General features: G+C 35.1%; 2 protein-coding genes across 2 annotated transcripts; both read right to left on the bottom strand.

Moving 5' to 3' along the window:
- Nucleotides 1-3237: 3237 nt before the first annotated feature.
- LOC123539673 (flavin-containing monooxygenase 5-like) lies at nt 3238-7591 on the bottom strand. The gene is made up of 5 exons (XM_053546596.1): nt 7465-7591; nt 6623-6834; nt 5530-5739; nt 4884-4979; nt 3238-4611 (listed from the first exon to the last, which is right to left on the bottom strand). Exons 1-5 carry the CDS (start codon nt 7574-7576, stop codon nt 3604-3606), a joined length of 1638 nt encoding a protein of 545 aa, XP_053402571.1. The 5' UTR covers nt 7577-7591; the 3' UTR covers nt 3238-3603.
- Nucleotides 7592-12972: 5381 nt separating this feature from the next.
- Nucleotides 12973-18946, bottom strand: LOC128557534 (uncharacterized). The gene is made up of 2 exons (XM_053544924.1): nt 18683-18946; nt 12973-14320 (listed from the first exon to the last, which is right to left on the bottom strand). Exon 2 carries the CDS (start codon nt 14236-14238, stop codon nt 12973-12975), a length of 1266 nt encoding a protein of 421 aa, XP_053400899.1. The 5' UTR covers nt 14239-14320; nt 18683-18946.
- Nucleotides 18947-25733: the final 6787 nt, after the last annotated feature.

The following is a 25733-nucleotide window of genomic DNA, read 5'->3' on the forward strand; positions in this document are numbered from 1 at the left end:
GAACATAAAAAAGTTAAAGCTGAATCAACGAAGGCGATTGTCACCTATGATGGAATTTTCAAAGGCATGTACGACGACCAATTGCAGGAAATGTTCCAGGAAGGACGTCGAAATTTTGCGAATGGAGACTGGAATGCTGGTATGAAAACATTTGAAAATATGTTAGAATTGTCACAAGATAAACCAAAGGATACGAAAACTCTGGAGGAGATAGTGAAGGAACTGAGAAGATACGAGTCGTGTAGAATCGAAGCTGGAACTAAGCCGGCCAAAAGTGTGGACTGGTCAGCTGTTGCGGACAGACCATTGGAGAGACTTGATGAATCATTGTTCGCTCTACCTCAAGGCGTGTTCTTCCTTGACATCGGTCATCCAGGGAAGTCTGGGTTTGTGCGACTGGTCGGCAAGAAATTGTTGTCGGATTTTTTTCTAGCGTTCAAGATTCCAGAACTGTTCTGCAGTTTAGTGAAAGCTGATATGGTATTAGGTCTATATGTAGACCAACGCGTCAGTGACTCGAATGTTACAATTTTCTATCATCCAATCGACAAGTCTGAAAAACTCTGTGTTATGCAAAGCATTATGTCTAATGGAGGAGCAGACACTGAACTGACATTTCCGTTTCCGCTCATGCGCAGTACGACAAGATGCGAATGGGGTTCTCCGCCGGAAGGATGGGAAGTCGACGACTCGTATGATATTATGCTCGGTTGTGGCGAGGAACGCATTCGGGCTTATTCAATTCAGTTCCTGCAATCTGCCGGGCTGGAGAAACCAATACTGTACGACCCAGCATGCTCTACGGGTGTGTTTCTGTCTACCCTTCAGCAAGCTATTCCCGGAAGTTATACAATCGGGCAGGATCTCAGTAAGCAGATGGCAAACTTTGCGAAGGATCGGGTCGATGAAGCTCACTGTGCAAACGCACTGGATCCAAAGATAGAACCTGGAACCGCTGATGCAGTATATGTAAGGTTTCTGAACTCTGAGGTGATTAAAACTTGCGAAGCTGAAGAGCTGTTCTTGGCATTATTACCGACGGTTAAAAAGGGCGGATATATCATCACATTTGGACATACACCTGTACTTCTTTCGTCGTCAAACTTTCGGCGGCTGGAAGGATTTCAGCTTAAACAGTCGATCGGCGTGGCTGTTGATAAGTGTGGTATATTTCAGTATTATGTGATTCAAAAGACCTGATTATCGTTTTTACATGCTCAGATACATGTGGTGTAGCCTAAAGATAATTTTTGCAAGTTGGTACATTTGACTTATGTAGCTTTTCTGAAAATGACATTATACTGTTTCACATTTTAAATAGAACTCTTTGTTTTAGTCATTAAAATTAGTAAATTGACTGCTTTTCTTTTAGTTTTCTATACTAAATACTTAGAGACGTCACACACTTTAGGTCGACTAATTTAAGGTTTCGGTTAGTCAGTCACATTTAAGCAATATTATGTTACATTTTTCACTTGTAAAATATTCTATTAGAGATCTATGTAAGATACGATAAGACACATTACAAATAGTTAGATCCCACTTAGAAATAAATATGTTAATGTTTTTTTTTTATAAATGTTGTAATTACTCGGAGCCACACTTTATTAGACAGAAGTTTTTTTTCTTTTGCCAGCATTTTTTAATGAATGATACGAAAATAATAAATAGATAGTTAAGAAAATTGGCAATGATTTACGGATAATAAACGTAAAGCCATACAATTTTGAATGAAAAACAGACAATTTCAAAGTATTGCTCGGACATACAGTCACAAAGTAACGTGTTGGCGCGTAAGCTATACTAACATAAAAATAGCAAAAATCACAACTCTAAAAGTTGTTTAACCTTGAGCCTGCTGGCGGCAAGTAATTCAGCCTTTGCGACCTGTGCAGACCAAGATCAGCCTGCACTGTTCGCTATTCAGTCAGTAAATTTTCATTGAACACCCCTTCGAATAAAAAATGGTACTACTCAAATTGAATGATGGACCAGTCAATTTTAGACATTTAGCAGGCTAAGGGTTAATTAAGCATGAGCAGGCACAACGGTCGTTACTCAATGAATTACTTCTATGCTTTGATTAAAATATTTGTTGCACATATGGCACTACTGGCACTCAGTATAATGACTTTTAAAGTTACGTTGTGAGGATAAGCCAGTTTCAGTGGCAGATAAATCTGGAAACTACTGGCGCCCAGATATACACTTCACCATATCTCAAGCCTTGATATTTGTCCATAATCTACAGAATCCTGTTCGCCCCCCCCCCCCCCCCCCCCCCACACACACACACCCTCCGTCAAAAAAAACAGCAGAATTTTAATTTCCCGATGCTAGAGCGAAAATTAAGACGATAATTATTGCCCTAAAAATCTCGCGAGGATTGTTAAATCTCTCATGTATATAATACATTATGTTTTGGGACAAGGCGACAATGCGACAGTTATTGCATTGTCGCGTGTTGGTGAGGCGAGAATTAAAGTGGCACGAACAGGATTCCGTAATAATCTTTAAAAATACATTGAGAATAGTTTGAAATGTGGCCTATGTTTGCAACAAGATGTTGTTAATAATATATCAACATATACATCGAACCAAAATATGATGTTATTTGCGTCTTTTTTTTTTATTTACGACCTCAACCCAGATTTAGCAAGTCGCAAAATACCCATTTTGAAATTACTATATTTTACATGAGGACGAATTTTGATATGTAGTATAAATAAAAGAGTTATCAGATATACAATAGTGGTATCAACTGACGATTTCTGATTAATTCACATTTAGTCTGCTCGGTCTGGAAGTTTATTTATTTATTTATTTTGTTTGGTTTAACGTCGTACTGACACAAATTTAGATCATATGGCGACTTTACGCTAAATAGCTGATGCCCAGGAAGGTGCCGAAACAACTATGTGCGTAACGACGAATATTCCTTGCTTTCTTAATACAATTTCTGAAGGGCCGTTATTGAATTCAATGGTATATATCATGTAATTAATTAATGCAACTTTTAAACCCTTGCACGTTTCAATTCCATTTTCTGCAAGTTGCCGAGAGACTGTTGTTACATAAAATCAATTAAGGAATCGTTGCTTTAGCAATTTTTTTAACAAAATTCGCTCACCCGTTTAATTTATTCATTTTAATCTAAATGTATAAATAGATTTATACACAATGCTGACTTAAATTATATGTGATTATGGCATAGGTATGAAATGAAAATAAGAAACATTTGATTAAATATAACTTTATTCATAAAAGAAAACAATTTGTTTTATTATATGAGAGGTAAGCGTATACTTCTTTTGCTTTCAAAATGTAAAAACAATGCATGAGGGTCAATCTAGAAGTCCTCTTATAAAGAAATGGTATACGTGATCATCAGGTTAAAATCTAAAAAGAATAATTATTACTTATGGTGACCTATATATATTTACAAGTGTTTTTATATCTTAAGATGAATAGATGGAATGTACTGTCACCAAAACTCTAAAGCATTCATAATATTTAACTATAACATGTCCGGCTACAGAGGACCGTTGCAACCATATGAGCTACCAAAAACTGAGTATCTTTTTGAATGTTTGTGAGTACCCTTCAATTTCTTATAAGATACGTGTGATATCCATTCGAAAACAAGAATGTCATCAGTATTAACCCTAAAATAATAATAGCAAATTTCTTGAACAGTTCGATCCACCCGTCATACAGCCCATCCTGTTCATGGTCCCCAGCTTTTCTTGTTTGCATAGGGTACCAGGTTTTTTCTCGCACGTGACCAATTGCTTTTCTTGCGCCTTCCCATTTTCCAGGACCTTCTAGTCTCCATTGTGGAGGCGTAGCTGGACAGAAAAACACCCTGTACCAGAGTTTGAAGTCTTGGAAGAACAGTTTCCAGAGGTTTGGTCTACATCCGATGAAATTGGCGACTTCGTCAATGTACTGGATGAAATATATCTGTGTCGTATATCGAGGGGAGTCAACATATTTCTTCCTAATGAATTCCCGCCAATTTTCTACAGCGTTTAATCTTATGGCATTCGTTGGCAGTTTACTGTGACCGGCAAACACGTTTGCTGCCCATCTTGCCTGTGCTTCTAGTACTGGAGGCAGGGGACCAAACGGCTGGACGAGTCCAATGACTGCTAATGTGGAAGGGTTCAATTCCGTTGGCCATACCAGTTTATAAAGATATGAAAAGTGGCCATTCCTCCTAATAATTGACTCATCCAGGAAAGGAAAGCTATAAACATATCCAGTCCCTAAAACAACAACATCGATGTCCTTGACCTCTGTACCATCAACAAAGACAGCGCCGTCTTCCGTAAAATGCTTTACATCGTTGTGTATGCTGATGGCACCAAGAAGGATACGGTTCGGTAAATCGTCGCTTATGGTAACACCGGCTGATTCGAAGTTGAAATTTGGTGAAAGACCATAGTTACGGTGTTTGTATCGGTAATTCAGTTTGTAGAAATGGTACGGTCTCATAAGTTTCCATGACAACGCCTGTCGGAAACGTGTGATTGCAATGTGGTCGTACGGAACGCCGTAGTCTGCTGCACGCTGTATGGTGTACGTTCCTCGACGTGTACTCATATATACCTATAACAAGATGTAAAGAACTAGTTATGATTTTGTTTACGTTTAGCCTTACTAATTAAAAAACTAAGACAGTCAAAGGAAAAAACAACAGAAACACAACTTCTGGCCAAAAATACAGTCTAACCTGCTGACTTTGTTTTTATATTATCTGTATCAAACCAGTTTGAACTGTCTTGTGAGACAAACTTCTGAACAGTCACAAATCGACAAAATTTTACGGCCTTTTAGCTGAGATACGAAAATAAATTTGAACTATATAATCCTGATCTTACATGTTTAGCGTGCCGGCTAAGCTCACATCCAACATCAGCGGCCGAGTTGCCAATACCAACAATCAGTATATTCAGATTCTCATAGCCTCGGAAGTCCTGAAAAATATCAAACATCTTGAAATCATACAGTACAAACAGGGCAAATCGACTGCACAGAGTTATTATAAACGGAGAAAATATCTTGCAAACTGTTTTTCACTGATGTGCGGAAATTGACACATTACATACTGGTATCTAAAAAGTATCCCTTTTATTATGCTCAATATGTTGTATTTAAGTACGAGGAGGGACATCAGAGCTTTTGTCTCGTTCTCATGACATAGTATGACGATATTTTCCTATCTTTTACCGACGTAACATAGTCCCCGAGTTTACTTTTTTATATGTCTTTTCCGCACTGAGTTATTTTTATACCGTTTCAACGACATTATTCCGATTTCATTCTTTTATATTTCGTTCCCACTATATAGTGTACATAGTCGAGTTTCTATGTCGTTGGAACGAGATAAAAATAAAATTGAATGTCCCATCTGTGCTTCCGTATACACCATATATCGGTATGACCTTTACCTTGTAGCCATAGGCATATAAATGAAAACAAATATACAGTTAGGTGTAATAGGTATGAAGATCTTGGAACCTTTACCTTGTAGTCGTGGGTATGAAGAACTTTTCCTTTGAACTTATCTAGCCCTGGTAAGCTCGGTCGGTTCGGCTCTGTCAAGTGTCCGTTGGCGATCATCACAAAGTCGAACTTTTCTTTGCTGGTTTTATTGCATTTCAAGTCTCTGGTTGTAACGATCCACTGACCAGTCTCTTCAAAGTTTTCCGCCTTTTCTACCTTTATAACTTCGGTCTGAAATTATTAAGACCTAGATTTACATTCTTTTCTCTGAATAGTTATTGGTTAAATTTGACGCCAAAGATGTCCAGGATGTAACAATAATGATATGGTTCATTGACGTAAGATCATCGAATCCTTGAGCTGGTCTCTAGATAGTAGGTAATTATAAATACAGAATTTGAAATATACGCGAGGAATGTCTTTAAAGGGACTGACCTCCAGATCGTTCGACAACACAAAAAAATATTTTTTAGATATCTGGAAATAAATGCTATATTTCTTAAGAGGGCATTAATACTTTATAACTGACAAACTATATGTTACGGAAACACATGAGAATTTGCTGTTTTACTACTTTTTACGATGAAACTCGAAAAGCGTTTATAACGCTTTACTCCACGTAAACTGTCTCGATTATAAATATCTATATTTTGAAGTCATAATTCACTAATTACGACGACGGGAAAATGTCAATATTGCCGCGGCGGTCCGGGGTTCGATTCCCGACGCAGTCATCTTTTTTTATTGATTTGGAATTCTAAAAATATTTTAGAAACAAAATTTCACATACTAATGTTCATAATATGACCAAACTTCAATTTGAAAGAAAAAAATATTTTTAGCCAAATCTGGAGGTCAGTGCCTTAAATGTAAATCCATCTAGGATAGAAAGGTATGCTTGAAAGATCAAGCAGAATAAACCAGAAATGATTTCGTTTTACCAAACGTATGGAGATTTCTTTGGGGACAAAGTACATGATTCCGTAAGTATGTCAATTACACATCAATACATACTGCATATCACGGGCAATATAAAAAAAACTCGGTGAGTGTTTATAAAGTAAGAAAAAATCGTGCATGATACAATATGAAACGAGCATTGTCACAAAAATACCTGTAATTTGATGTATTTCATCAAACCAAAGTTTTCTGCATAAAGATCAAGATATTTCTTGAAATGGGTGTGGTGCATGAAGTTTGGGAATTCTTTCGGTATAGGGAAGTCACTGTAGCATGTCATCTCTTTACTCGTGTTGATGCTGCACGAGTTATATAGGCTCGGTTCCTGGTCATTGGACGCGAAATCTCTATAATGCCATAATCCACCTGGAAAATGAAAACAATTTGGAGTGTTTGAAAGAAATAACATAAATTCATTTCTTTCATGTTCGCTGATACGATTGACGGTCAACAACTCGAAGAAATGTACTTTTCAAGCTGGGATATACTTACTGATCTCATACTATTATATATATTTAAAATTTAAATTTAAATCATAATATAAAATAAAAATATATAATAAGCATTACAGTAAAAGCCACCAACTTTTAAATATCTAAAAGATCAAGTTTATGTTTTAAATCCTATGTACCCTGTTCAAATTGTAGAGTAGATCTACTGTCTGAGCCGACTTTTCTGTAACGAGGTTTTTCCTTGATAACTTCAAGGATATAAATAGAAACTTTCTTATTATTTAAAATTTGAGTTTCATTTCAAAATTTTTTAAAAATTCAATTTTTACTTTATTTTTTGACGGGATATAATGTAACTTTTTAGACATCTTAGGTAGCATAGAGAAGGGAGTTGTGTGTTATAGCCCCATGCATATAGCAGACATTGCCTTTATTTTTTTAAAGAAACAAAAAAAAAACGTTACATTGACAACGTTTGCTTCGGATCCTGGTATCCGAAAATTTACTTTTAAATAATCGTACTGCCAAGCTAAGTTATACTTACCAATATCAAAATCTTTTTCAAAACACGAAGGTTGGATTCCCTCTTCTAGGCACTGCTTGACGCCCGCCAGGCCCGCTACCCCCGCCCCTATCACACAACATGTCTTCGACATCAGGAAAATTCTACATGTACAATATTGAATGAGATTGTTTCACAATGTTCCTTGTATTACATTCACATAATAATAGAATTAATTCTAAAAATATTCGAATGCAACTATTCTAAATCATATCAAGTATTTCAATAATACGCGCGCACACGCGCGCTTTTAGTTATTCGTCTGCTGGTAAGTTTTGACTGTTCAGGACTGGCTGTTTAATTCGCAAGAAAAAGAAACTTTCTACTGAATTACTTTACTATAAAACATTCACTTTTATTTTTGCATTTACCAGAATATAAATTGATAGTTTAATGTAATGTGATACAACATCGTTATTCGAATAAATGAATATGGTATATATAATCAGTAACTTTATACTTACAGTTTCCACAATCCGCTAAGTCTCTTGCTACTTTTCTGAAGTACTGTACTAAATTCAACCGGCAGCTTAAAACTTGCGTAACAGTAATTTCATGATAATCAGCTGTTATTTCTCTCAGTTTTATAATATCGTTATAAAATATTATGAAGTGCTCTTTAACCTTTATCTGAAAGAGGACCTCTATAATAGTGGTCAGAATGGTTTGTCTTTATCATAGTATAACGTTTCATTTCCATTATTAACCGTTTCATTCAATGAATCCGTACACAGGTTTTTCTTTCTTTCGCAAAACAAGATACGTCTTAAATCATTCTATCTTTTGGCGAAAGATTTTCCCTAGGCCATTCTTTCCCACGGTTGAGAGTTAGATGATGTATTTTCTATGTGGATTCGTTTTATATTCTGACTATAAGTTGAACTGTAGAATCTTTTTTTTTTGGGGGGGGGGGATTTAATAGCAAAATATTTCTAGCATGACCATTATTTTTGGTAAATTAGCTTGTGGTCATATGTGAAAAAAAAAAACATGTACGATCATCTTATGATCAATGTTTGAGGAGAAAATATAGCAGGTTTCTTTTTATTATGATTCGTAACAGTAATAACAGACTTTTTCAACCAGTAGTCATTCAATCAATGATTTTTAAAAAAAAATTCGGTAAAGTGTAAGTGCTACGATGTCCACAACCTTAAACAATTAAGTGTATGAATACAAATATGCAAATTTATTGTTACGCGAACAACAAAATAAGATCTGATGTAACTCGACCTGAAGCGATAATATTCAGCAAGTGGGTTGTTCCTCGCCATTGTATCATACCGCAGTACTGTCCTAGAGGTCACGTAGGTAATAATACAGAAAACATGGAAACCCACAGGTCGCCCAACATGACAAAATTGAAAGGGTTGCAGGCTCGGTTTGGCTAAGTTAGTTCATGGACGGTACTACCGCTTTGTTTGTTTCTGGATAATTCGCGCTGTTTTTAACAGTTTTTCAGTTATGTAACGGCGGTCAGTTAGCCTAAGCAGTGTTCCTTGATTCTGTTCTAGTACAACTCTGTTCTCCGCAAGTAACTGTCAACTTCCCCACATGAATCAGCGGTGGAGGCCAAGTGATATCAGACAAATCGTCAGGAAGAACATGCGCCTCGCCTGAGGATCGAACTCACGACCCCGCGATCCGTAGATCTGCGCTCTCCCTATTGAGCTAAGTGGGCGGGCTATTGAATTAGTGGGTTCGTGACATTGGATCGTATATGAACCTGCAGCGATATTTTAAACCGGCAATCTGTAGCAAGTCATGGGATAACAGGTCCGTTTAAGAGATAACTACATTTTAAACTTTAATCTTCCGTGAAAAAAATGGCCATTCTAGTGTCGTTGATAATCAAGTACCAAATTATTCCCAAAAAATTGATTTATGTTAGATAAATCCATGCATTTACATAACTGAAGCCAAACAATTGTTGCAAAATGGAAAACAAAAACTCATAATATTTACTGCAACACTGCTTAATCAATCAAAATCATTTAACATAAAATAATTTTGGAAAAAAAACTCGTATTAACGGTTAAACTTTTCGTACCAATGTTCTCAAACTGAAAGAAATGTCATACATATTTACCTTTCTTGACCGTGGTCTCTTTTCGTTTAAACCATCGAAGTGCTTTTTGATTTTAATAGTCCCTATTTTATTCTCAAAATATGAAAATTTCAATTTCTTTCAACCTAAGCCTGAGGACTTTAAATTCCTGTCATCTTTTCATTATTAGAAATATTGAAACAATCAAACTGTTATGAAAACGTTTTCTGCTCTTCCACTTCAATTATAATCATTATAAGTAAAATAAGTCAAGGTTGATAAAAATATATGTATCAAAATTAAAACGACTGTTTCGTCAATTACCCATTTTTTGTTTGTTTGTTCTCGGTCAGAAAAAAGTTAAATCAAGTTAAGATTAAGTTTGTCTGACCGAATGTCAGGCATTCTGTCTAGCACTTTCGTCAAACTTGCCGACATTCGGCTATAACAGGCAGATTTGCACTTGCTTACTAACATAATTATACTGGCTTCAGGACTGACATTCTAAGTGCATGTTTATGTTTCACATGAGTTTTCTTTCACATTAATTCCAGGAAAATCGAAAGCTTTCTGGTAAGGACTAAATCAGTATATATAATCAACGGCAGGCTGTAATCAAACGCTTTTGAAAGAAACCTAAAAAGCTGAATGACTTAAAAAAAATATTTTTGTTCTTGTTTATAGTAAAAAAAAAGGCCAAGGGGTAAGTTTTGTTGTATTTTCACACATATTATCAAATAAAGAACAAAACTGTCCATGAAGGACCAAATCAGTGTGTGTACGTTAACTAAAATATGCACTGGAAAAGTATTAATTTTGAAAGAAAAGGTTGAATGTTTTGAAACAAAACTTCTGATTTATACTAAGAATTCCTAAGATGTCACTTTCTATCCAGTATTAGACAAACTGATTAGCAGCAGTTGCAGCCACCATCAGTGCTTTGAGTTTTTTGAATTTTTAGTACCGCAAGTTAAACACAGCCATAGTCTTTTCCGTCCCAATTTCGCCTCACGAAAGCTAGTCGGACAGACATGATAATATTGAATTGAATCAGTCGTAAAATGAGTATGTATGCATGTTTTTTCCTTATGTCACTGGATTGTTTATTTAAACTGCTTTTTGAGAATTCGTCTCCCTGACTTCATATATTTTCTTGTAAATAACTACAATTCAAAAAACCTTTTACTCTTAATAAAATGATGGTTAAAATAGTTTAAAAGATGCAAGGTGAATTGTTTAGTGATTACTCACACTGTGAAACAGTTTTGGAACATGGTTTTAAAGATCTATGTGGCTAGAAATGCAGAGATTTATGAACCTTGTTTTCAGGGGTCTGTGACAGTGTGGCACATTTCAAATGACCTGTTAAGATTTGTCTTTACTGTGAAGTGATTTTTTAGATTCCACTGGAATTTTGAAGCAAGTTTCCAGGAAAACAATTATGTTCTTTTACAGTTAAGACAAGAAATATTCGTCGGCTAGAGATGTTCTCAGTATGGTTGATAAAAGACTCGCACTGAAACGAAAACAAATTTTCCTGTAGACATTTGGCACGCACCTGATCTTTTTTGTGGTATGCAGAAATTGCTTCAGAAGTCAAACATGTACATGTATATCTATTAACAACTGGATCATATATTAAAGACATACAAGTTTCTCTTCTTGTTTATTGATTTATTTAAGCATACCAGTAATACATGTATACTGTTACAATTAATTTATTCAATATTCAGAAGAAAAAAATTCAGTTGACTATGTAGCTTTAATGGTCTGGGATACATCTTGTTTAAAGGCACTGATCTCCAGATTTTGGCTAAATGGCTTTTCCTTAAATCTGAAGTTTGTCGTTTTATGAACATTAGTATATGAGTCTTTGTTTCTAAACTATCTTGAAAATGCCAAATCCAGAGAAAAAAAGATTTTCACGGGTCGGAAATCGAACCCGGGCCGCAGCGTCAATTAAAAACCTTTTCGCTGTCTTTACCAATATCGCCACGGAGGATTACATATTTAAAGCGTTGAATATAGTTATGATAAAGGCAGTTTGCCTCAATTAAAGCGTCACAAACGCTTTTCGATCTTCATGGTAAAAAAAGTTAAAACAACTAAATCTTATGGGTTTCCATAACATATAGCCTGTCAGTAATTAAGTTTCAAAGCTTTCTCAGGAAATATTGGATTAATTTCCTGATGCCTACTTTGTTGTTGTTGTTGTTGTCGTCGGACGATCTGGAGGCCAGTGCGTTTATTATGTTAAACAGTTTTAATGAAATCTACCAATGCTGGTTTTGACATATATATATTACATGTATAATATATATACATCTATGGATCATTAAATAAAACAGACAATCAAATGTATCATGAAATCGTCAGTCCTATCTTTCGATTTTATTTTCCTGTGTATGGTTTTGTTTGGCCGGTCGTTTGCAGTTTACGAATAATGGAGGCCCTCCTGAAACCGCAACCCGTAGACGTCGAACGACTTAACGAAAATGTTCAATAAATGAGCCGCGCCATGAGAAAACCAACATATAGGCTTTGCGACCAGTATGGATCCACACCAGCCTGCGCATCCGCGCAGTCTGGTCCGGATCCATGCTGTTCGCTAACGGTTTCTCTAATTGCAATATGCTTTGAAAGCGAACAGCATGGATCCTGACCAGACTGCGCGGATGCGCAGGCTGGTCTGGATCCATGCTGGTCGCAAAGCCACTATGTTGGTTTTCTCATGGCGCGGCTCAAATGATTTCAGCAAATTCAAATTCTTGAGCCTCTTACGGATGACATCAACTTTTCCAGATATATAACGCATCAGCTGGAGACGGTTTTGCACGTTTTACGGTAGCTGGGCTTGCACTGAATTATTTTTGTTTTAAAGCAGTTACATACTCTCAAACATCACCAGAACAAGAAACGAAAGTATTATGACAGATATATGCAGTATTTTTGTTAAACCATAACTGAGAGTCAGGTCTGTATTGCAATTCAGTGAACTCGTTATACGGGTTTCGAAGGCAGCTGGTATAGCAGACTCTTTGCCGGATGGAAATGTCTGCGATTTTCCTAGATTCTATTAAAACACAGCTCACCATATCAATCCGTATTTAGCATGGATGTGACTAAATACAGAGTTGGTGCACCTGTGATATATTACAGACTCCGGTATATACCGGATTAACTAAATTTGAAAGAAAATATCTTAAATGTATATATTTTGTAACCATGGTGATACTAACCCTAATCTCTAGTCAGTATATTATGCATTTGATACTCTAAATGCGTGCGGACATGCAAAAAATGAGTAATTTTGCCGTGCGCTCCAATGGATAATAATTCCGCGCAGGCGCAAAACGGCTGCACCAACTCTGCAATGAGAAACATTCATTTAGCATTGTCTTATCATGGCAGACAGAAGCTTTACTGACTGACAACTACGTCTTCTAACGATATATTTCAAAGACTTTGATCTTCTCATGACCGTATGCACTTATTATGAGTTGTGAGCGTTTGTCATCGAAACACATGGCTAAAATGCCACCTGTATCTGTGAGTAGAATTTGTTTTACAATACCATCAACTATGGTTACAAGGTTACCACTCTTGACATCACTGATGCATACAATATCGTCGCGAAGCTTGCAGATAGCCTCTGGCTGCTGTACTTCCTTAAATGTATTCTTCGATAGAAGATAGCCGTTGCTATCCATAATGATAAGTCCATTGTATCTGTCAGCAATCCACATCTCTTTCCCGTTACTGGAAAATGCTAAACCGATTGGACATCTGATAGATTCAAAATATGACCTCATTAATACCCCATTTTCATTGTATAGCTCAATATGACCTGGGCCTTCTGCCAACCTTGCTTTCCCTCCACCTCTACCACAGCAGACAAAGATAACACAATTGTTATAAGATACTCCCCGGCATTTATCTCCAAGAGTAAATGAACTTAACAATCGCATTTGTTCATTGACTTTGACAAACTGAACTTTCTTTTCATGTAACAGGGTAACAGCAAACTGATCGTCGAATATCTTGCAAATACCGAAGGGAGAGCCAGGCACTTTCAGACAGGATACAAGGCTATCAGTGCCGTTTATCTGTTTGAGTTTCTTGTTTAAAAAATCAGTCAGAAGTATATTTCCCCTGGTTGTCAGGCAGATTCCTTGTATGTTATCACGCCTGTTGTCGTCTTCTTTTACTCTGCATTCATATTCTCTCTGCATTGTCATAGAAATATTGGGCGATAGTTCAGTTAGTTTTCCCATTACTCGAATTTCGTCTTGAAAACACTCAAGGGCCCTATCAAATTTTATCTTAAAATCTGGAACATGTCCACTCTGCTCCATTTTGTCAACTGAATCTTTGATTTTCTTTACGCTTGTATTTGTTGTCTTCATTTGAACAAATACTTCTGAATCGGTTTCATCTTTAGCTGCCTTTAGCTGTTGTTGACTTTTACCGAGTTCTGCAAGTACCATTTCAAGTTTCTTTTCATCGGCTTCAATATTTTGCATTTCCCCTTCGAATATTACTGTAGTTTCATCAATAAATTCTTGTTCAATCTTATCAAGGTGGTCATTAATTTTCTTTCTCAACGCTCGAATGTCTTTCAGTATTTCATCTTTATTCTGTTTTAGCTTCTTTAAGTCAACGTGTTTCTTTTTAAGTAGCGTGCTAAGACGAGACTCTAGACTCGTCATCTTGGACTCTAGATCCTGAAGGTCTTTGCGTTTTCTTACATCTTTCGCAACGTCGGGTATAAACTGTATTCCACGACAGACACTGAAAAGGAGGATATAATAGTAGGTAAGTTGAATTTTATACCAATTTAGGCCATTCCTTTATGTCGCGCTGGCATGCACGCGATTTACGTAGCACGTTTCGTTTGGTCGCCCTGGTGCGTGCTAGTGCGGCATAGCGAAACTTTTGTGTGTCGCTTTCACGTACATTCCGACGCGACAAAACGAAACTAACAACACGACATAATGTGTGCACGAAAACTACACACAAAATTTTCAAATTTCTGTTATGGCATGTTTGCGAAAGCCCTAGTACGTCACAATGAAATGTGCTACAAAAACCGCGTGCACGCTTACGGAAGCATGGAGGGGACATCGGATTTCTTATTTTAATTTATCTCGTGGCCACGAATTATAACTAAGAAAAAAAGAGAAAAAAAATGTTATCTCGTGGCAACGAGATACTAGTATAACTAAGAAAAAAACATAAAACAATTTCTTAATTCGTTGTAAGAAAAAAAAACGAATTTGCTAACTCGTGGCCCTTGTGACCTTGACCTTCTATAGAGTGACCTCAAAATCAATAGAAATCATCTATTCTGCGTTTTCAATCATCCTATGAAGTTTCAATATTTTGGGCCAAGTGGTTCTCAAGTTATTGATCGGAAACGGGTTTCCACATTCAAACCCCTGTGACCTTGACCTTTAATTGAGTGATCCCAAAAACGATATTTGTCATCTATTCCATAAGCCCTATTATCCTATGAAGTTTGAAGGCTCTAGGTCAAATGGTTCTCTAGTTATTGATCAGAAATGAAGTGTGACGGGCGGGCGGACGGACGGACAGGGCAAAAACAATATGTCTCAGCCAGTTGGTGTAGACATAAAAATATCTAACATAAGATTGCTAATTTTCAATCACTGTGCGTATTTCAAACATATTTGCAATGGCAGATGATAATCCTATTCAATCCTATTCATTATATCAATTTCACGCGGTTCGCTGTATAGCATGAATTATTACATACTCGTTTCTATTCCCCGTTAAGCTACACTGGTACCGGAAACATTTTTCCATACACTGACGCCTGAATTTCATATAGGGTGCGTGACGTAATTCAGTGTGTGATGCTGCACTATTTTTTCTATTTAGTTCAGTATTGTCAATCCTATTCAGGCTATTGAACATATTTTTGATATTTACATAATATTTATACGTGTAGATTTGTATGTAATAAAAAGGTTATTATTTTTGCATCGGGAAATATGCACTCGTTCTTCAGCGGAAGAATATTGCGCTCCTAAAGTCGCGCAATATTTTCGCAGAAGAACTCGTGCATATTTCCCGATACAAAGCTAATAAACTATAAATATTTGTCTTAAGCGTACCGTACTGGATACAAGGTAGTGATATATTGGTCGGTCTTTATGCACGTTTTTCTCGTGGTTGAGTATATATGTTGTAAAAGTGTATTCTACCAGGCGACTTCACACAAAACTAGATTTCCATTTTTAAAGTTATAATGTGTTATTTCATGTGAATATTCATATGTAAAAACGGTTGTAGCTTCATGAAGATTTTTCAGCTTCGAAGTAAGCTTATATTTATTAGAATATGCCGTGAATATTATTTTTATTTTTGAATAGGTTTTCGTTTTCAAGCTTTTTTACTAAGGGATTCCGAAAATGATATTTTTCGAAAATTGTTTGAATGTCTGATACATTATCATAGTCATTTTATGATGGCTCTCTGTATTCTAAGTCCTTTATTTGATGACAGAGGTTCATTAGAATACATTTTACATGTAAAAGAATATTATTAAAGTACTACTTGCTATGTATTTTTGAAAACACATCCAACAGCAACATGTTAACTTCATTTTGCGTATGTATTTGTGGTACAGAACTATTCTATTGGCAGGTTAAAAATGCAAATGTGGACTATTGACATTTATAATATTGTTAGAATGACGTATATCCGCAAGGAACGAGGCCCGATCGACATTCGGCGATCTGACATTGACAAATGGGTACAGGTTTCCAGAGTAATTTTCATTTAGCAATTCAAATGTTTTTGAGCTCTGGTTTTTTCCTGGGCGAGTCGGTTCGCACCATTATTTTCCATTGGAATTTGCTAGAATTACTTTAGAATTTCAATTTTGACTTAGTGGATTTTTTTTTACGTTAGAAAAATTACTTTAGAAATTCTATTTTGTTTTGGATTTCGTGGGATATTCTTTCTATGTTTGAAGGCAAAGTTTCGTAGATTATTTTACTCAAATATTTCGCGGATATACGGCTAAATTTCTTTTTTTTGCAATATCAAACTATAGATATTGAGAAGCGATTATTAAGATAAACAAGTGCATGTATTAACCTTTATGATATGTATTATGTATGCATTTTGTTTTTGTAACCTGGCTGCACTATTCAATCTTAAATAAACCGCTCGTCTGGCAGACTTTTATTTCGATAAGACCATCAAATTCTACACGTAGGAGAGAGACAGATCTGTGTCACTTTCCAGCTGAACAAAATATATGGGAAATGAAAGAACAACGTATTAGCAATTGTTCTAGCGGAAAATGAAAATACAATAAAATTATTTATGTCCAGTGGAAAATGGAAGCATATTACAATATAACTTATGTCAATGAAAATTGAAAACGAAATAACATTTTGTAATAACTCGTGTTCTAGTCATCAAGATAGCGGTAAACGGAAATATATTATAATAACTTCTGCCAATAAAAACGGAAAACGAAATTACAATATAATTACTCGCGTTTTTCATTAATTCAAGTGGAAAACGAAGATATAATATAATCACCAGTGTTCTCAACAAGACTTATAGAAAACATGTACATGTACAATTCATTTATAATGTTCTACATCAGCGTTAAATGAATATTTAAAGATATTCAATGGCCATCTTTCACTAAAATATTTTGTCTTTAGAAATTAACTTCAACTTGAAATACAGATCTATAGTTGCTGAAAGCTAAATTACAAAAAAAGCCTCTTCGTACAGCAATACAGCAATGCATGCGGAAAACGAAAGTGCAATATAATAGCAATACAAGCGGAAAACGGAAGTACAACATAATAACTTGTGTTCTACAGCAATACATGCGGAAAACGAAAGTATAATATACTAGTGGTAACTTGTGTTCTACAGCAATACATGCGGAAAACGAAAGTACAATATAATAACTTGACTGTATTCTACAGCAATACAAGCGGAAAACGAAAGTACTATATAATAACTTGTGTTCTACAGCAATACATGCGGAAAACGAAAGTACTACATAATAACTTGTGTTCTACAGCAATACATGCGGAAAACGAAAGTACAATATGATAACCTGTGTTCTACAGCAATACATGCGGAAAACGAAAGTACAATATAATAACCTATGCTTTACAGTAATACATGCGGAAAACGAAAGTACAATATAATAACCTGTGTTCTACAGCAATACATGCGGAAAACAAAAGTACAATATAATAACTTGACTGTGTTCTACAGCAATACAAGTGGAAAACGAAAGTACAATATAATAACTTGTGTTCTACAGCAATACATGCGGAAAACGAAAATACTATATAATAACTTGTGTTCTACAGCAATACACGCGGAAAACGAAAGTACAATATGATAACCTGTGTTCTACAGCAATACATGCGGAAAACGAAAGTACAATATAATAACCTATGCTTTACAGCAATACATGCGGAAAACAAAAGTACAATATAATAACTTGTGTTCTACAGCAGTACATGCGGAAAACGAAAGTACAATATGATAACCTGTGCTCTACAGCAATACATGCGGAAAACGAAAGTACAATATAACTACCTATGCTTTACAGCAATACATGCGGAAAACGAAAGTACTATATAATAACTTGTGTTCTACAGCAATACATGCTGAAAACGAAAGTACAATATAATAACTTGTGTTCTACAGCAATACATGCGGAAAACGAAAGTACAATATAATAACTTGTGTTCTACAGCAATACATGCGGAAAACGAAAGTACTATATAACTACCTATGCTTTACAGCAATACATGCGGAAAACGAAAGTACTATATAATAACTTGTGTTCTACAGCAATACATGCTGAAAACGAAAGTACAATATAATAACTTGTGTTCTACAGCAATACATGCGGAAAACGAAAGTACATTATAATAACCTGAAAGTACATTATAATAACCTGTGTTCTACAGCAGTACATGCGGAAAACGTAAGTACAATATAATAACCTATGTTCTACAGCAATACATGCGGAAAACGAAAGTGCAATATAATAGAAATACAAGCGGAAAACGAAAGTACAATATAATAACCTGTGTTCTACAGCAATACAAGCGGAAAACGAAAGTATAATATAATAACCTGTGTTCAACAGCGACACAGGTTGAACAGCAGACTGTGTCATGATCAGGACAGTAGACATCTATAACCCTTCCTCCATGTTAGGTACACCTCTGGCTTGGCAGCTGCGGTCTCTGTACGTTCGATTGTTGCAGTTTGTCCAACATCTGGTGCCCTTTCATGGCGGAAAACTTGTTATGATCATTGACACATGATGTACACAGATTTTCATCACACTCCACACAGTGTTTCACCGCAGCAACATTTTTACCTCCCTTCGAAAAGGGTGAAGGTGAACATGGAAAACTGTGAAAATCATCTGATCCTTTATAAACAGATTCTCCAAGTTTACGACCGTCAACCGCCATGATTGGGTATTATTTACTTCCTTGACAATAGGGAAGCCTCGGCCATCTCCGGAATCCTCCGTTAGTGTGAACAGAGTGACTTCCGTGATTGTATTCGACTTGTGTAAGATAAATCTTGTATCGAAGCTTTAGGTTTTAAACAGTGGTTACTTCCCTTCTTCGTGTATGATGGCTACAAATATAGGCACATTAGATATCTGGAAATAAATGCTATATTTCTTAAGAAGGCTTTTTAACTTAATTACTGACAAACTATATGTTACTGAAACACATGATAATTTGCTGTTTTACTACATTTACAATGAAAATCGAAACAGGTTTCTAACGCTTTACTCCAGGTTATGTGTATCGAATATAAATATATATATATATTGAAGTTGCATTGGTTACGACAACAGGGAAAATGTCTTTATTGCCGTTGCGGTCTGTGGTTCGATTCCCAATGCGGTCATCATTTTTCTTGATATGGAATTTTTGAAATAATTTAGAAACAACAACTCATATTCTAATGTTACTTCAATTTGAAGTCAGTACCTTTAAAGCTGCTCGCCCTCAGTTTGGTCGAAAATATTCAATTTCACAAAAGCAACATTTTTATAACAAGAATGTAAAATGAAAAGGCATGATCAACAAAATAAGCGAAAATCTACGTAACGTTCTGAGAAAATGGCTTATGAAAACAGGTTTACGGATTCACCGCTCTATATGGATGGCGTTATGTTGGAAAAATAATAAACCGTTTGCAACGCTTTACTTTTTCCTACATAACCATATAGTGCTGTGAATCCGTAAACCTTTCTGCGGGCGAGCAGCTTTAATTAATACAGGACTCCTTAATAAATGAGCCGCACTATGAGAAAACCAACATAGTGCATTTGCGACCAGCATGGATCCTCAGGAATTGGCAATTTATGGGATTTTTTGAGTGTTTCCCAACCAACAATAGGACAACACTGGATCTTTCCAGACAGAGAGATATGCGTGTATTGGTGCTCTACAATGAGCGCTTGAAAGAACCGGGTTGTCTTTTCATAAAGAATGTTTGTCTCTATGTTCCTGGAGCTTTGTCTCGACTTGTACCTCTGGTCAGATGCCTCTGTATCTGCATTGTCAGAGGATGAATTCGGTCCACGAATGACTTCCATGTATGCCTATGTATGTAAAACATCTTTGAAACTCATTGTCATGAAAAGGTGCTATATAAATTTGGTAGTCTATAATATATTTCTGTTGGTTGCACACAAGTATCTGTTTTGCAATTATGAGAGCAGTTGTGCTATTTCCTTGATCTGCATTTCGATATTTTTGTGCACAAATGCAAAGTTTAGAGAAATTATGAAACGTTAGTGACAGCAGATATTATCCTAGACATATAGATATGCAAAGAATTGTTAGATTTTGGTATGTAGGATTAGGAATACCCTTTTAGGCTTGGGTTTTATGGTATCGCGGTTTTTTACTGTTTGGAAGTACATTTGAGGCTATGTAGAGGAGATGGTAGTGTGTTTTGCGTTGGAAACTGATAAAAAACCTGCTATGGATAAGATTGCATCTTTTTTGCTACAACAAGCGGTCATTATGGAAGAAACAGGATGCAGATAACAGATGTCCATCTGCGCAGAAATAGATATTCGTCAATAGCAAAGCATTTCAAAAGAAAAATTCTTAAAATATGCCCAGAGATAAAAGTAGTTTAATGTAACAATAATGGACAAACGTGACATAACTGCTAATGAATAATGGACAAACTTAACATTTCTAACTGTGAATAAAGGACAAACATGATCTTTCTGCGGGTGAATAATGGACATTACTGCCAGTGAATAATGGACATTTCTGTAAGGGAATAAAGGACAAACTTGACCTTTCTGCTGGTGAATAATGGACATTACTGCCAGGGAATAATGAACAAACGGGACATTTAAGGACAATCTGGACATTACTGCTAGTGTAAAATGGAAATTTCTGCCAGGGAATATAGTACGGGGGCCAATAAGGTCTACCATGCATCCCCCTAGACTTTTTTCATTGGTACCAAATTGTTCGGCAGGACCAACTCTTTCAAAATAAGAAATGTTCCCATGAAAAAAACTCTTTTGAACTATATATGATTTCACTGTTTCCATGGGAACCGTTTATTTTTGAAACGGACAACCACATAGATGATAAACAGTCATATCTTGGTCAGTTTTGGTGATAAAACAATAAAAATTGTGTCAAAATGGAATTAAAAAGATATTGGCCTTTAAATAGCAGTATTTTTATGTTAATTAACTAATTTGCATATTCATGAATATTAATGAGAATTTTACAAAATGACAAAAATGTGTTAAAAAATAACATTTTCTAAGGTTCAAATCAATTTAAATGTACCAAACAGCTTTGATCTGGTCTTAAAGTTTCTCGATGTGTTTTAATATATCATTTTATTACGCTGATGGTATCATTTTTACTCAAAACTGGATGTGCTCAGCTAATTTGCATAAAATGAACCAGTGTCACAAACAAGGAATAAAATTCTGAGACCACTTAAACTGAAAAAAAATGATATAATTGATTATTATCAATGAAATAACAATTTTTATGTGGTATATAATGTTCGCAGACATTGCGTTAACACTTTATTGCAGGAAGAATAAAAATGTGACATACATTACACATGTTACGTTACCATTTCAACAACCTTAATGTATTTCATCAATTATTTAGAAAATATTCCAGAAACATAATTAATATTACTTATTTTGTACTATAATAATGCAATATGCTTCTTTATTTGTCAGACAGTGTGACTTTTTTCCGTAACACACTTTACAATACGTTACCACTACGATTCTTTTTAAAAAGATATTTAAGAAGAAATTGAAGCCCAAATTGTCACACGCTGATTTATTTAAACTGTTAGTGGTAAGTTTTAAGAAGGTCTTCTCCTGTTATTTCAGAAATTGCCTAAAATATATATTGCAATATCCATGTAACTATAATTTTAGATTGAATTTCAATAAAACATAAAATAATATCCATCTGTACGTTCATAATATTATGATCATATAGCTGATATGTGCAGTCGTCCTGTGAGTAAAAATCAAGTTTCATGCATTTTAGAAATAGAAGCATTAAAAGAACATATACAAAATCAACCCTAGCTCGATAGGATGAATCATAGGGTCTTAAGTAAGATATCCGGATGAGACCTTTGCCCACCATGACGATTCAATAAAGATATTGTGTCTGAAGTCAAAAGACTTACACCTGTATAATACGGAGAACTTAGCACTTGCCTGTAGAGAACTGAGTAGTTCCGGTACAAAATCCAGGGACACTTTTTAGGTTAACTGCTCAACATTACATGACTGAATTTTTGTTGCAAAGCGGTGCTAAACCAAAACTAACAAACAAAAGAAAATATGCAGGTATTTAAGTAAACACTTTAGATTTAAAACTTTTACCAGATTGACAAAACTGTTTTAGTGATACCAAAATCAAGATATAAGAAATATATAAAACTTTGTAGATATGAAATAAAGAAAACTATTGTTGTCATTTTGAAACATTTACAAGAATGACAGAATGTACAAAATATTTTTTGATATTTTAAATTGTAGAGACAAGAACTAAATTGCATTATGTGATGGAATATTCCTGGATATACAGGAACATTAAGAGAAACACTACTAAGAGAAGCTATGCATCAATTATAACAAATAAAGTTTGATTATCAATTAAGTTACATACCAACGGTTAGGACAAAGGCATTACCTCTCTTTGTCAAAAGTTCAAACTGTAGAAAGATACTCGAAAATATGTTACAAATTGCTTCAGAATCAAAGTGTAATCAAATGTCATTCATATAAATAAAGTGATTTTTGAGAGCCTATGACCTTCTTTTGTCAGTTTCTTTCTATTTTATAAATAATAATATGTTACATTTTATTCATAACACCTAACCAACAAGAGAGCAAATATGCTATATTAGGTAACATTAAAGTGAGAATATCGTAAGTCACATCTTAATCAAGACGTGCAGAATGTGATTTTCTTGTAACACTGCTGCCTCAAATGTGTGCAGTTCATATACTATCGAATCAAATCAGCTGTTATTTTGCTTGGTTGTGTTGTTATGCTTCCAAAGGATCATCTTAAAAAATATTTGCTATCACAAAAAAGTCTTTAAGTGCCATGTGATGTTTATAAAAAGTCTCCTCGTACTCGGTTTCAGTGTTGTTACATTTTCTGGCCCTTTTGGATCATGTTTACTAAAACATAATTCCTCTTAACTCCCTGGGGCCGAAATGCGACTATAGGCGTTATATTTTCTACCCCTATAGCGTCGATATGCGACTATACGCGCGTTATCAGGACTCCCCAGGACGGCGATTGACGAGTATATTCGAGGCACCGAGATCACGATGATTGCGATAAGTACTTGTTAATTTTTGATAATCTTGACAAAAGCAAAATTACTTTGCATACTGGCTATTATTTCTTTGATGTAATAATTACTAATTGTACTAATAATTAGTTCCCTTGTTAAAATAAATGTCTGTAACTATGCGGTAATGTAAATGAAATAAAAAGACGATCTCCGCTGTGTTTCGTTCATACTGTATTTCAAAAGAGTAAAATAATGTCGTCGGCCAGAAATCTTTCTTAAAATGAAGAAAATATTTATTTATTATCATGCTGATTCTCAAATATCAGTTCCGTCGGATGATGATTCCGACGATGCGATTCCATTATCAGACAAATGAATGGTCGGAATGTTAAGTTTTAGAAGGCTGAAATATTGGTACTCTTACATCACATACGACACAAATGGATAAAAAATAACACAACAAAGCATAAAATACAAATATATATATATGGACTTAATCAGTGTGTATGTAATTAATGGGATGCAGTAGAAAAGTATTCAATTTGAAAGAAAAGTTGAATGTTTTGAAAAAAGTTCCGATTGTCACTTTCCAGTATTTTACAAATTGATAGGCAGTGCTCTGCAGTCACCATCCGTGCTTTGAGCGCTTTGATTTTTTTATTTTCATGGTACCGCCTATAAACACAGTGAGAGTTAGACACAGTATTAGTTTTCCCGTCACAATTTCGCCCTACGGAAGTTAGTCGGACAGACATTGAATCATTCGTAAAATGAATACTTATGCATGTTTTTTTCCTTGCAAAATATCCATTATGACGCTAGATTAGTTTATTTTAAACTGCTTTTGTGGGAATTCGTCTCCCAGACATCATATATTTTCTTGTAAATATTTAAATTAAAAAAAAACAACCTTTTACTCCTAAAAAGATAGTTATGACAATAGTTAAAAAGATGCGAGATAAACTGTTAAGTGATTAGCCACACTGTGAAACAGTTTTCAACATGGTCTAAGTGACTAGATTTGCAGTGATTTATAAACCTTGTTTTCAGGGATCTGTGACAGTGCGGCACCTTTCAAATGACCTATTAAGATTTGGCTTTACTGTGAAGTGATTTCTAAGGAATTAAAAAAGATTTCACGGGATTTTTGAAGCAAGCTTCCAGGAAATCAAATATGTTCTTATACAATTAAGACAAGAATTATTCGTCGAATAGAGATATTCTCAGTATGCTGGTGGATAAAAGACTCGCACTGGAACAAAAACATATTTTCCTGTAGACATTTGGCAAGCACCTGATCTGTTTTGGGGTTCAGAAGTCATACGTTTTTATTATATATCTATATAAATTCTGTCGAAAATACTGCCTGTATTTCACAAGTAAATATGAACAGCAAGAAAAAAAGGCCGTATTGTACCTTTTGTATTGTATGTTGCCGGACTATTTTCATTTAATATTTATGACCTGACACAGTTCTATAAATAGCGCACATAAAAACTTAAAACTTTAATCATTTCTATTTTAACATCGACAAACAATAAAGATTTCGTTAGATAACAAAACGACAAACAAAAAGACGGAGGTATATAATAAAAGGATCATTACAACAGTAGCTTGATCTTGGATTTTGTATTCGGCTCTCGTAGATTTTGCAAAAACGATCAAATCTGGCAACATCCACACCAGCCGAATACAGCATCCCAGATCGATGTACTTTTATATTATTTTTTTAGATTTTTTAAGCATACCAGTGATATATGTATAACTGTTACAATTCTGAAAAAAAATAAAAGTTGCCCAGGTTAAAAGTAAGAATGGTACAAAAGCATCATTTGACTATCTGGAATATATCTTGTTTAAAAGCACTGACCTCCAAATTTTGGCTAAAAGTGACTTTTGTTTAGAATTGAAGTTGGTCATATTATGAACATTAGAATATGAGTTTTTGTTCCTAAACTATCTTAAAAATGCCAAATCAAGAAGAAAAAGATGCTCGCGTCAGAAATAGAACCCGAGTTGTGGCGGCAATAAAACTTGACTTTTCAGCTGCTTTACCAATATCGCCACGATGGATTACTATTTAAGTCGTTGAATGTAGATAGTTATAATAAAGACAGTTTAACTCGATTTAAGCGTTACAAACGCTTTTCGATTTTCATGGTAAAAAGTAAACTAACTAATTCTCATGTGTTTCCATAACATATAGTCTGTCAGTAATTAAGTTTCAAAGCTTTCTTAGGAAATATAGGATTAATATCCTGATGCCTAATTTTTTAAATAGTTCTTTTTGTTGTACGATCTGAAGGCCAGTGCCTTTAATATGTTGAAC

The sequence above is a fragment of the Mercenaria mercenaria genome, chromosome 1 (assembly GCF_021730395.1).
Source record: "Mercenaria mercenaria strain notata chromosome 1, MADL_Memer_1, whole genome shotgun sequence".
Taxonomy (NCBI): domain Eukaryota; kingdom Metazoa; phylum Mollusca; class Bivalvia; order Venerida; family Veneridae; genus Mercenaria; species Mercenaria mercenaria.